The 13,927-nt window shown below is 42.4% G+C and overlaps 1 protein-coding gene across 1 annotated transcript; it reads right to left on the reverse strand.

Moving 5' to 3' along the window:
* On the reverse strand, nt 1-7,172 carry TUBA8 (tubulin alpha 8). Its single transcript, XM_009958098.2, has 5 exons — nt 7,149-7,172; nt 3,153-3,375; nt 2,315-2,463; nt 1,074-1,754; nt 1-288 (listed from the first exon to the last, which is right to left on the reverse strand). Exons 2-5 carry the CDS (start codon nt 3,262-3,264, stop codon nt 1-3), a joined length of 1,230 nt encoding a protein of 409 aa, XP_009956400.1. The 5' UTR covers nt 3,265-3,375; nt 7,149-7,172.
* Nucleotides 7,173-13,927: the final 6,755 nt, after the last annotated feature.

The following is a 13,927-nucleotide window of genomic DNA, read 5'->3' on the forward strand; positions in this document are numbered from 1 at the left end:
CTACTCCCCATCATTTTCTTCTTCAAATGAGTCAGTTCCTACTTCTTCATAGTCTTTCTCCAGGGCAGCCAGGTCCTCCCGGGCCTCTGCAAATTCTCCTTCCTCCATGCCTTCGCCCACATACCAGTGCACGAAAGCTCTCTTGGCATACATCAGATCAAACTTGTGGTCAAGCCTTGCCCAAGCCTCTGCAATGGCCGTGGTGTTGCTCAGCATGCAGACTGCTCGCTGAACTTGGGCTAGATCTCCACCAGGAACTACTGTAGGAGGCTGATAGTTGATCCCAACCTGGAAACAGGAATATGAGGGAAGGTTGTAAAAAGGCAAGAGCAGAAAGCAGTCAAAGAGATGAAAAAAAGTGAGCTACAGATGCTGGGGTAGAGTGATGCCACTATCAAAACTACCAGATGGCAAATGCCATAAAAAATAATAATGTCATAAACAGTATGATACATGGTCATTTTAATGTCTGTGTTATTCTTCTGTTTAATGTACGCTGCCAACTTTGTAGCTTTGTAGCTTTCTTAACAGCTACTCAACACTGAACATACAGATTCACCAAGATACGTTATAGAAACTAATGCAGAAAGTCGGTTCCCAGTTAAAAGTTTACGTTCTTAAACGAGCTATTTGTATGACAGATGTTTTTCCACTGCTAATGTCTGTATTGTTGCTGAAACATTGTTTCCCAACACTGCCGTGTAGCTGGTGGGGAGAGGCTGTAAAATATTTCTGGGTAAAAGGGCTAACTGACAGATTCCCTTGTATCAGCATTTGCTTTATTAGTTGCATCTTTTTTGGAATTTCCTTGGTTTTAGATATTGCTTCAGAGGGAAAACTCACTGGATTTTCCAATATACACTTCAGATTTCTACTTACATAAATATTTAGGAGTCTGTGTCAATGGGATGTCCAAGGGAGAAAGGGCACATTTTATACAAATGCATCTTTCTTATGTTGCTTCTTCTCACAAGTGGAAAACATACAAGATCTAAAACTTCAAATACAGGTTTTCTGCTAGACTGAACTTGCCCTGTAAACATTAAAGAGAAGTTCCTGGCAGCCCGACTTACCTTGAAACCTGTTGGACACCAGTCGACAAACTGGATGGTTCTTTTTGTCTTGATGGCAGCAATTGCCACATTGACATCTTTGGGAACTACATCACCACGATAGAGCATGCAACAGGCCATGTACTTCCCATGTCTTGGGTCACACTTCACCATCTGGTTGTTGGGCTCAAAGCAGGAGCTGGTGATTTCAGCCACCGAGAGCTGCTCATGATATGCTCTGTCAGAGGAGATGATGGGGGCGTAGGTCACTAAGGGGAAGTGGATGCGTGGGTAGGGCACCAGGTTTGTCTGGAACTCGGTCAGATCCACATTGAGGGCACCGTCAAAGCGCAGCGAGGCGGTGATGGAGGAGACAATCTGGCTGATGAGACGGTTGAGGTTAGTGTAAGTGGGGCGCTCGATGTCCAGGTTTCGGCGGCAGATGTCGTAGATGGCCTCATTATCCACCATGAAGGCGCAGTCTGAGTGCTCCAAGGTGGTATGTGTGGTCAGGATGGAATTGTAGGGCTCCACCACAGCGGTGGAGACCTGAGGGGCTGGGTAGATGGCAAACTCCAGTTTGGACTTCTTTCCATAATCCACGGAGAGGCGTTCCATCAGTAAAGAGGTAAAGCCAGAGCCAGTACCCCCACCAAAGCTGTGGAAGATCAGGAATCCTTGCAACCCAGAACAGGCATCTGTCTAGAAAGCAAAAGAGAAAGTGAAAGAATAGGGGCTGAAGAAGAATGAAAAGACTTAATCTACTACACAGTTTATTCTGCGCTGAAGGAGAGAGCAGTCATCAGCAATATACAGCATAGATTTCATGTCAGGTTTTCTTGAGAAAGGGCTGGTGATAATCCCGTCCTATGCTTTCCTCACTGGCTCAACTTATGACATAAAAATTGGACTCTTATCTATGGAGCTTCTCTCCCTGAACTTCACACTTCTTTTAGTTAGTCTAGCTGAAACCGGCAATGTGGAACTGCTTAATCCACCCTTCTGTATCAGTATTGGTGCTCTAGGGCTGTGCTAATAATGAAGAATTACGTATTCAGAAACACTTTTTAAGAATATCTGGAGGCATACAGCCTGGAAATGAACTACTGGGCTTCTCTCTCTTGGACTAGTAATGATGGCTCTGTATGTCTTGCAATCTCTTTTCTGAACCATTGGTGTCATTTGTAGTTAACAAGCTACCTGTTCTGCTCTTCTTTCTTCTGTAGAATCCAAACTGCTGTTTCGAAACTACTGGGACTTACCAGCTTACGGACACGATCAAGCACCATATCAATGCTTTCTTTGCCAATAGTGTAGTGGCCACGGGCATAGTTATTAGCTGCGTCTTCCTTTCCAGTGATCAGCTGTTCTGGATGAAAAAGTTCCCGGAAGGTGCCAGCCCGCACTTCATCTGAATAAGAGAGAGAAGTTGTAAGAAGCTGCGTGCCTGTGCTCCAGTGCCAACAACTTCTGGCTGTTGTTGGTACTGATGAAAACTTTCAGTCGTGGAAGGTCATGACCCCAAAAAACAGATGCTGACGGAGAAGGGAACTGTCTCCTAAGCATTTTTTCATTGTTGCATTTTGTTGATTTGTGGCATGACTTGTAGCGAGCCACAGAAATTATCTTCTCTTGAACTTGTCCGTTGTACAGCCTGTACCCACAAGAGGACAAGTCACCAGAAAAAAAAAAGGGAAGAAAATCAGGTTCCCCCAGGTGCCCCCGTTTTTAGAAATCTTTCTATTCCTGGAAGGAAACTGTCAGGCTCCCACTTTGAATCCGAATCAGAGAAAAGCGGAATTCGAATGGCAAAAATATCACAGTAAACAAAACCAAAAGTTAAAAGTTTGTGCAAAAAGAAGTCACACAAACCGTGTGTACTAGCCATTAAGCTGCTGGGGATCCTGCTGTTCCTATGTTTATAACACCTATGACAGATTCTGGCATTCTATGGCACAAGATAATTAATTTCATGTTATCTAGTGGTAGACCGAGATATAAACGGTGTGCTCTTTCTACCAGTGGACACTGGTGGCACACAGTGGTGATAATAGGAAAAGTAAGCTCTTCTCCGTTTTCCAGGTTTATTTCTATACTGACCTACTACAGTTGGTTCCAAGTCCACCATTACAGCCCGTGGCACATGCTTCCCAGTGACTGTTTCATTGAAAAATGTGGTGAAAGAGTCATCAGAGTCGAGTTTATCAGGCATATCCTTGAAGGTGCCATCTGGCTGAATGCCATGTTCCAGGCAGAAGAGTTCCCAGCATGCATTTCCTATCTGAACTCCAGCCTGGCCGACGTGAATGGAGATGCACTCACGCTAAGAGGAGAGAGCAGAGACAGGGTCAGAAGAAACAGCGCACATTAGTCCTCCTTATACCTAGTGGTTATTTTTTCCCAGTGTATTGCTTTAAAAAGAAATAATGGTGAATTGTTGCTGTTAGCATTTTGTTTGGTTGTTCACCCCATGACCACAATGAGACTGGACATATACACGACAGATACCGGAAGAATTCTTTAAAAAATGAGATCTATCTGCTGTGATATATGGGTACGTGAAAACAGGGAGGAAAAAAAATAATTTCAGTTGCACCAACCCCACCTTTTCTCCTATGGATTGGCCCTGCTGAGGAGCACATCCCAGTTTGGTTTATTTTTACTCCTGGCTGGAACCTGACACAGCCATGTGGTATCCTTCAACCTTATGTAACCCAAGACAGGTGATGTCTTTTGATCCTTTTACCCTCTGATAGCAGGCTAGAGTGGAAACTTGGAGGAATGCTTTAAGCACTATTCACCTCAGGAAATTATTTCAGATTCTCTTGGTTGAAACAGATGTTCCTTCAAGCCCCTGAGCAGCTATGAATTTTATATTGCAGGTCCATTGCTTATTCAGGCATTGTCATTGCAATATAGCCTGTTTATTTGCGTAATTTTGAGCATAGTTTCTGTGGTAGCCATGAACTTTGATGAAAAGAAAACAATGTATGTAACACCAGGCTACAATAGGCAGGTGCCAATTGCTCCACAATCCTTTACACTTAAGAGTACAGGAGTATGAAGAACCTGGTAATTTTGTAAGTTCAGAAACAGAACTATAAAGCAGATAGATACTTCTGAGTCAGTCCCAATGATTACGACACCGGGTGTAGCGGAAGGCACTTTTTTAGAGGATAGAGTGGTTTCAGACATGTGGAGTTTTTCAGCTTCAGTTTCTGCTTTGGAGCAATTGTAATTAAAGCCTTCTGAGCTGTCTTTGTGATCTCAGTGGCCCTGGCTATACTAGGGAGTGAGAAAGGGTCAGGATCACACTGTGATCACCTGTGCTGACTGATAATTAGCACACTCTCTGGCACGGTTTTGGCTTCTGCCTGTTGATACTTTTCCAGACAATGAGTGGGCACCATCCAGAATGCAACTCATTGTCACGAATGGTTTCCAGTGAGCAGCTCACTGACCACTGCCTAGCTTTTGAGAGGGAAAGAGAATTCAGATGCCTGAATATGAAGCCATGCTACCTCGCTTCAAAGCCAGAGAACGGTCCTCGCTCATTTTTATTTTGTAATACCGCATTTAGAGATATCCACTTAAGATCAGATTTAGCCAATTAACTTTTTTTTTTTTTTTTTTTTTTTTTAAACTTTGTAACTGCTTATACTGCAAAATCACCCTGTGATCTGGAAGTGAAACGCATCTTCCCCAAAAACGAAATCCTCAGGCAGAATGTGTGACCAGCAGCATCTGTGGAGCAGTGTTTTCTTCACAAAGTGACGTATATTTGTGTTTTAGAGACATAACTAAAGACTTTCAGAAGTCACCACTGCCCCGGTTAGTCATCCTCAGTTCAAACGAACATGGAAAGTCAATTTAAATATTTCATTCAATGAAATATATTATTTCTATTCAGTACTTATTTGTAAGTTGCTGACTCTGCAAATTCATATGCAGCAGTGTGTGTAACGTGCTTTCAAGTGTACTTGCACAACCCTATTTTGCTCAACTGAGTTGTGCAAAAGTATCCGAGTTATTTGAGTGACGATGAGTCTTCATAGGTCAGTATGTTGCAGGGGAGTTGCAATCTGGAGGATGACTCAGAAGACGCTGAAGGCATATTGGGGCTTAGAGAATTCAATTAACGCTGATTTTGCACAGCACAGGCTCCTGCTTTTCTTTTAAATCCTAATGTGAACCTCTGAGGCTGGCAGCAAGGAAAAAAAATAGTGTTTTCCTTTTAAACACAGCAATGAGGCCAGGTGACTTTTTTAAAGAATATATTTTAGAGCAAAACTACAATTAAAAGCCAAGCAGTACTTGGAACCTAAAAAGCTGCTTTGTTCCATGCCTCAGATCAGTAGAGGAATTGGTCTGCTTTTTCACAGATGGAACAAGTGAATATTGCCTTAGAAAGTTAATATTCTAAAGCTTAGTACAGGACTACAGCTGAAGACTGCAGAACCAGTTCCTTTCCTTTTAGACTGAGCTTGCGGCTGCGCTAGTTTGAAGCAGTATCTCAACCCTGCCTTTTGAGCCAGGCCTCTTTGCCGTGCTCCTGCCTTCAACTCCCATCTTCTCCAGCAGTAATTTGGAAATATTGTGACAAGGAGCGAAGACAGTAACAAAAAGTTTTCTAATTTTGCATAGTAAACAGCTTTAAAATAGATATCAGACTTTTAGTAGGGAAGAGAGTGGGCCTTCTTCAGCGTCACAGGCAGAGTAAACTGATCTCTACATGATATTTAAATTTGGAGCCTACTCCAAACTCATGTTTCATATCCCATCACTAGTGTACCAGGACCTGTCTTACAAATTGTGGACCAACTTTTTATCTACTAAGAAACAGCAGAAAGGGCCAGGTCCTTGTGAAACTAAATCTGGGACAGCTTTGACTCTATTAAAAAAAACCCAGAATACTGCTGGCTTAAGTATTTACTGTACAAAGGCAGATTTTAGTCTTCCAGCTGTTCCCAAAACATACTCACCACGCTAGGTCTGCCTTAAGGCAGGAGGAGGCTGTGGAAGTGTGTATCTTGCCTGCGAAACGAGCGCCATTATTTTGGACCTGCAGCTGTACTGGCAGAAAATCACATAGTTCTCTGTACCAGATTAAGAATCAGTGCTAGACATAAATTGGGGTACAAGGCGAAATGGATTTTTCACAGTCTAAGAGGTTTTGAGAGATTTCTACAAATTTATAATAACCCCCCAAATCTTAAAAATGAAGGGCCTTTTTTACTTGCTTAAACACATACACATATAAAAACATTCATGCACTCCAGAAACACACACTATGTGTATATGTACACTACGTATAGCTATGAAGAGTATGGCCATTGGGGCTAAATTAATTTAAAACAGACACAAAGGCAAGTAACTTTTTTTTGTATATTTCTAAAAAAAATGATCTCATATGAAAATGAAGCTGTGTTGAGAAAATGTAGTCACAACAGAAGGTACTAAAAAGCTGACTCAAGATCTAATTTAGCTTATAATTCCACTAATTAGGGACTCTCTGAAGAAAACTGGTTCACCATGCCTTACAACTCCAGTGAGATTTTCTAATGCTCCTTTCCCTCTTACGTGGTAATTGGCGCGTGAGATCAGAGTTTTGTGGCACAAACCACTGATAACAAGAGCAGATCCCCCTGCCTTCCCTTGCCCATGGTCCTCCCGGCTCCCGTACGACTGGTGTTCCCACATCCCCCTTACCATGGTGTCTCCAGTGGTGTTCCCTTCCCTTTCGGATCAGCGGTGGCAGGTCTTTGCAGGAGCCCGGCTCTGAGCTGTGGGGTGGGAGGCAGCCTGGGCCCAGCACCCAGCACCTGCTGCTGCGCTTCAGTGTCACTGTGCGGTGGGGGATAGGTCACAGACGCCACAGTTCTGCCCGCTGCATCGCTGCCTCCTGCCCGCCCTGCCACCCCGTGTATGCAAATTCATCCAGACAGGCAGGGCTCAGATACACCCCAGATTTCAAACTTAGTCCTGCCTGGTTTGGCATGCTTGTTAAATCTGAGGGTGGCCGTGTAACAACGCCGTACGCGTTACACCTCCTAGCACCTGAGTATTACACATACATATCACCTACAAGACACATGCCAACCCAGTTCCCTGTTCTGCCAGTAGGTACGTGTGTAGGCAAAAATCACTCCTAAATTCCAATACAGAAGACCAAGCAGGCATAAGAGAGCAAATGAATGGAAAACAGAAGGATAGAGGAAAAAATAAAAATAGAGAACTGGAACGCAAATATAATTACCATTCTGGAAGTGTGCTCTAGCAGTGCTCTTAAATGCTGGCCTGACTTCTTTCTGTCCTTACTCCAGCTGCCTCTCTATTAATGTTTCAGTTTAATCCTGTTGCCTCTTTTCCTGTGTACAGTCATCTGTGCTGTCAGCGGTACGGGACAGCATTCAGTACAGACTCTAACTCGTATGTCCAAACACAGAAAGAAATTTGATTCTTATTGCAGTGCTTATTGCAAGACATAGCTGGAGGCATCACACAAACGTTCTCACACCAAATTAGGGCAGTTGCCTCCACCACTTTATTGTTTGCTCCTTCTGCACTAGCTCAGAGTTGGAAAGCAGCAGCTTCTCTCAGTGGAGAAATCCTCGTATTTGCAACTCCTAGCTAACATAGGGGAAGGCACACTTAATTGCTTGAAACTGAGTATTATGCATCCCCTGACTCTATAATCATACTGTTTATTATGATGTTTAATCAGTAGAAATTTAAAGACACTATTCCTAAAATTTAGGTTAGTCTACTTTGACATGATGATATTAATAGATTGTTCTGCCACTCTCAGCAACCAGCATCCAAGCATCATTCTGTTTTTTATAGACTCTCATTTACTTTGGTGTAGTCTTCATTTTGCTGATCTTTACATAAACCTGCAAATCACTACTCTATGATTTTGGCTGGGAAAAGCTACAGAGATTTCTGAGGCCACAAATATTACACAGGAAGAATTCCCATGATAATTTCTGTCTGCTGCTCTGTTTAAGCTGAGTCCCATGCTTCTCCAGAAAACCATCAGATCATTGCTTTGAGACTAAAGAATAGGTTGCTCTAGTGTTCTTCTTCCAATGGAACTGGTAATGTTCCAGCCAAGCTCCGGTGCTCTGGACAATCTGAAATGTTAACGCTCACAGCTCCACCAGCTCTCTCTGTGCAGAGAATCACCTCAGGAAGAAAGTCTGACAGCAAATACTTTGAGCAGTCCATCACTCAAATCCTCTTATGTACTCTTTGAGTCGACGTGTCAGATCTAGCAGCTACAAAACCTAGAAGAGGTCTGTGAATTATTAAATTATTTGCAACTTAGTCCACTGCTGTATTTTCTCTACTCTTCCATTGGCCCCTTCCTCTCTTCTCAAAGAGGCAGTGAGAGCACCTCTGGGAGTCGGTGTTAATCATTCCTCTCTCCACCCCACTCAAACTCAACTGTCCCAGGACCCATAGACTTACCAGTGCTGGGTCGCCACTCTGAACAGAGTCTCACCAGTCAAAAACTTCCAGGGAGCAGGGAGTGACAGAGCCTTGAGTGGGGTTCCTGGCCAGTGGGAGTACAATGGCTATGTCCCTTTTTTCTAGAATCAATTCAGCTTGAAGAGCCTGGGGATGACCCAGGTACTATTTTTCCCTTTCTCACACATGCATAGCTAAGAAAAAGGCCTTTGCAAATCTGCTTTAGACCAAAGACAGTGCCTGACCTGCTCTGTCTTGAGACAGCCCATGAACACAAGTACTGGAAATAGGTGCTGGTCTGGGGTGAAGGCCAGACACAGATGTAAAAACCCTGACGAAGACTCGGGCATACTGTTTTTCATGATGTTTCCTTTTGTTGTTCTGTCCACCTGTGTTGTGGAGTGCTTGGGCAGAAAACCCTCACCCTAAATTCAGAGGGTAACCTGAAAGCAGAGTGTGGGACTGTGCTCCCAGGTACCAGTGAGTTTTGTGGACTCCAGAGTCAGCCTCTAGGCTCAACTCCGTAAAGACACGATGCAGATATGGCCTGGATCTGGATTCTTGGAAAGAAAGTCATCTTGCTGGATGCATTCAGCCTGTGTGGGCAGACAGTGAGCTTGTAGGGGCACTTCTCTGTCCTGCATGGAACAGGCTTGAGACATGCCCTGCACGGGGAGGGTTGATAACCCCGTGGCCTGGTCAAGACCTGCCCACCTCAGCTTTTACCTTGCGTCACTGGTAGGTGATGGCGAGAGCTAAATAGGGCTGATTATAAAAAAGCTCTACCATGGATTTCCGAGGTGTGCAAGTAAGTGAACTTGGCATGAGCACTACGGTGGCTTTGCTGGTACTGCCAGAGGACTTGTGAATAGCCCATGATGCTCGGGTTGATGCTCAGCCTGCATGAAACTGGGATGGTCTGGACATCCTCAGAGGGTTCCTCATGTGCACATGGACTGGGTGCTGTGCCATAGATGCCCTCCAGAGCAACGCAACAGAGCAGAGGTGTTGTGAGTTGTTATCTCAAATTTTTTATGATGCTATCTAAATCAGTCTCTTAGAGGGATTTTTAAAAAAATCCTTACCATGGCCATACAAAACCTAAACCCTCTTTTCTCTATTTAAAAATAGACACATCTCTGAAAATAACATTTTTGAATAATCTAGAGCTCAGAAGTACTATCTACCAGATCTTAGGCCAAGAAAACCATGAAGTCCTGGGGTCTATCAGTTCTGTTCTGACTAGAGATCAAAATATGTCAACAGGCAAATGAAGAACAGTTAACTTCTTTACCTCCTCTACCAGATGTACATCACTCCCTACAGATTGGTTACCTAAGTGACTCACCAGTAGTGGCAGAATTGTGGATTATTTTAGAACAGTAATGTGCCATCTTACAAAACAATGCATGCTGAGGGGATTGAAACCACTGTCCCCGCAAGTGCACTCCTAAGAAGTTCTTTGGTGATCATACAAAAACCTCTTTTAATTTCCTGTGTGAAAGTCTTTGCATTTCCCACACATCATAATACCTTCTTATGTTAGGTGAACGAAGATACAAATGCTTCCCAGCCACCTGTAGAACTACATCCTGTCATTCTGTTGCCATCTACTGGGAGAATTGACAGCATCTCATTTCAGGTATTTCTGAAATCCCAAAGTCTAGTATTTCAGTACCCACATAAAACTGCTATATTGATAAAATACTGGCTTTCAGGCATTATCCCTGAAACAGAGAACTGTGCTATGTGTTTTTAAAATTACTTTTAAATAAAGAAAAAATAAGTACATGTTGGGATAGTTTCAAAATAGTTATCTCCTTTTGGGTGAGAATTGTCATATACAAAATTTCTATATATATATATATGTTAAAAATTGTAAAATTAAATCTGGACTTGCAGAATTATCTCCCCTAATATAGCAAGTTCAGAACTATAGTGTCTAATATAAAAGATCAGCCATTCATTTTTCAGATAAAAAGACCAACTACATCAGTGATGTTTCTGGATGTACTGGCTTTTCTTTATAACCTTTTAGCAAACCTAATACGAACAGATTGACCAGAAAGAGGACAACACTCCCCAACAGTTCAGGCAAAACATAATGCACTTCTGTAGCCCTGCTGGAGTTGTATGCCATAAGTTTCAGTGAAAACAGGGATTTTATTTTTTTTTAATAAATTTGTGAAAGATGAATAATATATGCAGCATTAAAATAACAGTGGCGTACATTTGGTCTCCAGGGTGTCTCCCCTTTGACAGTGTTAAGGGAAACCTTCCAGATAACCATGAGCTCATAAGCAAGTTGGACACACATGGCAAGGTCAGCACAAGCTTATTGTCTTGCTGCAGGCACTGTCCAAGCACAGGGCTGCTCGACAAGCACCCCCAAACGGACACTGTTTTCTTTACCTCCTATTACCTTTCTCTTGCTTCTCCCCCCACAAACAGACACGCACACAGACCACTTTTTCACCACTGGACCTGTTCCGCTAATTTTATACCTTTATTTGGTGATTTCAGCTTTAGTTACTACCCCCAGTAAACCAACGCTCCCTTCATTTTCTGTTGATGTCTTACTGTCAAGGTGGGGGAGCCCCAAAGCTCCCCTTTCACTATATGTAATGCCCAATAGCTTCTCCTGCCATTACCTCATTACTTTTGGTAATGAGGTTAGGATTGCCCAGCCACTTTTCCTGTTCCATTACCTGCAACATCCAACAGTTTATCTTGTTATCCCATCATTTTCACCTCAGGCCCTGGCTGGCCACCTGCCTGCATGCCTTAACAATATTTTGTTCTAAAATCCAAAAAAAATGGGAATATACAAAAAAGTACCTTATGAAGACTTAAACTGTGAAGTCGTAGCTGGTGTTCTTAGACATCCCACCTATACCTATCACACCCAGTTTTGGTCATGGTTCTGATTTATTGTGATCTCAGTAAGTCTAGAGCTTGTCTCTGAAGTATGTGGCAGAAGAGTCATCATTACGGGGTTGGTCGATGAAGGTGCCATTTGGCCAAATGCCGTGGTGCTTCAGACAGAGGAGCTCCCAACACACATCATTGCCAATTTGAACTCCGGCTTGGCCAATTTGAACTGACACGCATTCACGCTAAAAGGGGAGGTCAAGGGAAGCGATGAGAAGAACCAGTCGATACTCTAAGAGTCTATAAGCTGATTTTACCTGAAACCCAAATCAATCAATGATGACAAAATTTTCCACAAGACTGGAATTAATGGAAAATATTCTGACACTTATTTACAAATATGAAGAAAAATATTTTGCTGTGAGTAGAAAGAAACAATAATCACAACCGCTAGAGATTTGCAGCCATGCCTGCACATGGGATCTACATGTAAGTGCACATAAGCCCATACAGATAGAAAAACTGTGTATAGGTACATAAACAGTAGGTCCCAGCTAAGGAATATGAGAGAAGTCTAGTTATCCAGGACAAGACACAGCTATGCTGCCTTATTGATACATAGATAAAGCAAAGGGAATGAATTATCTTCTGATCTCTCACCTGTATTGGACAGGTGGAAAACAGGTTTGTAGAAATCTAAGGAACTAGAATTAAAGTGTACCTTAATTAATTTCAACCACTGATTGTTTCAGCCCATTTTCTGGGTACTTTGAATTCAATTTAACACGTGAAGACCTAATTTTATACTCAAGAGGACTTGGTACTCTTTACGTGTTAAACTGAATTAATTTCCTGAGAAATCCTTCTCATACATACACTTCTGTAATCATAGCTGTTCAGTCAATAACGAGTTTCTAAAGTGTTTATTATTATGTCATGCACATAGTTTAATAACAGAAATCTGAAACACAAAATATACTAACATACTGTAAAAGAAGCATGTCTCCTTCTGTAGATTGCTATGCAGACTCTCAAGTACTGTGAATTTAAAGAGTTCTCTCAAAACCACTCTTGTTCGGCATGGTATATTTGAATATGAATCTTGTGGCAGATGATTCCCATCCAGTCTTACAGAGTATCTGGGGAAATGTCCACATTTCTTTGCTTTTAATTTTAATACTCACAAGCTAGTAGGAAAAGGCCATTAATACAGTGCTACAGAGCTGTTCAAGGTACATCCTGAGTAGCTTCTACCCAAAAAGGAAAAATAAGTCCCAAGTATCCTTCTTTTTCTGCATATGACTTCCCTTATTAATTTATTAACACAAATATAGCTGTACATATCGGACTCAATTTAACCAAGCAGCTAATACAATAGTTTGTATGCTGTGAGCAACATTTGTTGACTCCAAAATGAAGCAAAAAAAAGCCACTTCAACCTTCCCACCTTCACTCGGATCTTGACCAGAGTAGGGAGAAACCAAAGGCCAAAGTCATTACTCATTATCTCATAAAATAATCTGATTATTTTCTTACCATGGTTTCTCCTGCATGCTTCCTTTCTTGACTGCTAGCAGCAGCTTTGGTTACTGCTGTTCCTTCAGTTGTATAAGCAGCCTGATGCAAGGTGGCAGGCAGGGCATCCACACCTGGCTGGCAGGGGCCCTGCAGCATCACAGTGTCGGCAGGAGGCGTCATTGTCTCTCCCCTGTAACCGTCCCGTTCCACCCACGTGCCTGTTACACCAGCAGCCTGCTTTCTACCCACTTTCAAGACCCAGCCCTGAAGTCTGTTCTTAAGCAAGTCTTCCCAGTTAATTCCACAAGCTAAACCTTGATTTCTAAAAAAAAAAAAAAAACACAACAAAATTACAACTGGTATTAGTAACCAGAATTTTAACACATAGAGAACGTCTTCACAAATAACCAGTTTCCTTCCTTAAAACTCTAATGACTGGTGAATATGCTACTGATAACTCATTTAAAAGATTATTAACCATTTCAGAATCTTTCAGAATGATTTCAAAAGGTGGCATCATTTTTAAATGGCATCTTTCTGACAGAGAAGACTGCAGAGGAATCGTGGACGTGGAGTTATTTCGCCTAAGTTTCACTGATTGAAATGAATTGGGGAACAGGTTTAACTTCAAGGAACTCCACTTGACTATTTGATCATCGGTGGACAAGGCACACGGGATTATCTTTGTGTCTCCTGGTGCTAAGGCACCAAACCTCGTCTTTCTGCCAGCCATTCCTTATCTTTGTGGCCTGTGTTCACCTGATGATAGACAACTGTTCTTCAGCCTTTCAGCTGCCTACAACATGGGCCAATACAAGTTTTTTGCATCTAGCAAGAAGATGGCAAAACAACAAAGCAGAACTATAATTTGCTTTTGTATCTGGAGTTACTAGCAGAAAGTGCACATTCACATGGCACACAGCACACATTCTCTCTCACAAGGTGTAAACAGCAGGATCCCCATGGCTATGTCTTTTCTCTCCACGATATAATGAGAGTGCAGAGAAAAACACAGC

The sequence above is a fragment of the Leptosomus discolor genome, chromosome 1 (genome assembly GCF_034619465.1).
Source record: "Leptosomus discolor isolate bLepDis1 chromosome 1, bLepDis1.hap2, whole genome shotgun sequence".
Taxonomy (NCBI): domain Eukaryota; kingdom Metazoa; phylum Chordata; class Aves; order Leptosomiformes; family Leptosomidae; genus Leptosomus; species Leptosomus discolor.

Coding starts and splice junctions, on each gene's coding strand:
- TUBA8 (XM_009958098.2), bottom strand. CDS start 3,264: ATGCCTGATAAACTCGACTCTGATGACTCTTTCACCACATTTTTCAAT. Junction 2,464..3,152: donor CTTGGAACCAACTGTAGTAG/GTCAGTATAGAA, acceptor TCTCTTATTCAG/ATGAAGTGCGGGCTGGCACC. Junction 289..1,073: donor GGTGTCCAACAGGTTTCAAG/GTAAGTCGGGCT, acceptor TCCTGTTTCCAG/GTTGGGATCAACTATCAGCC.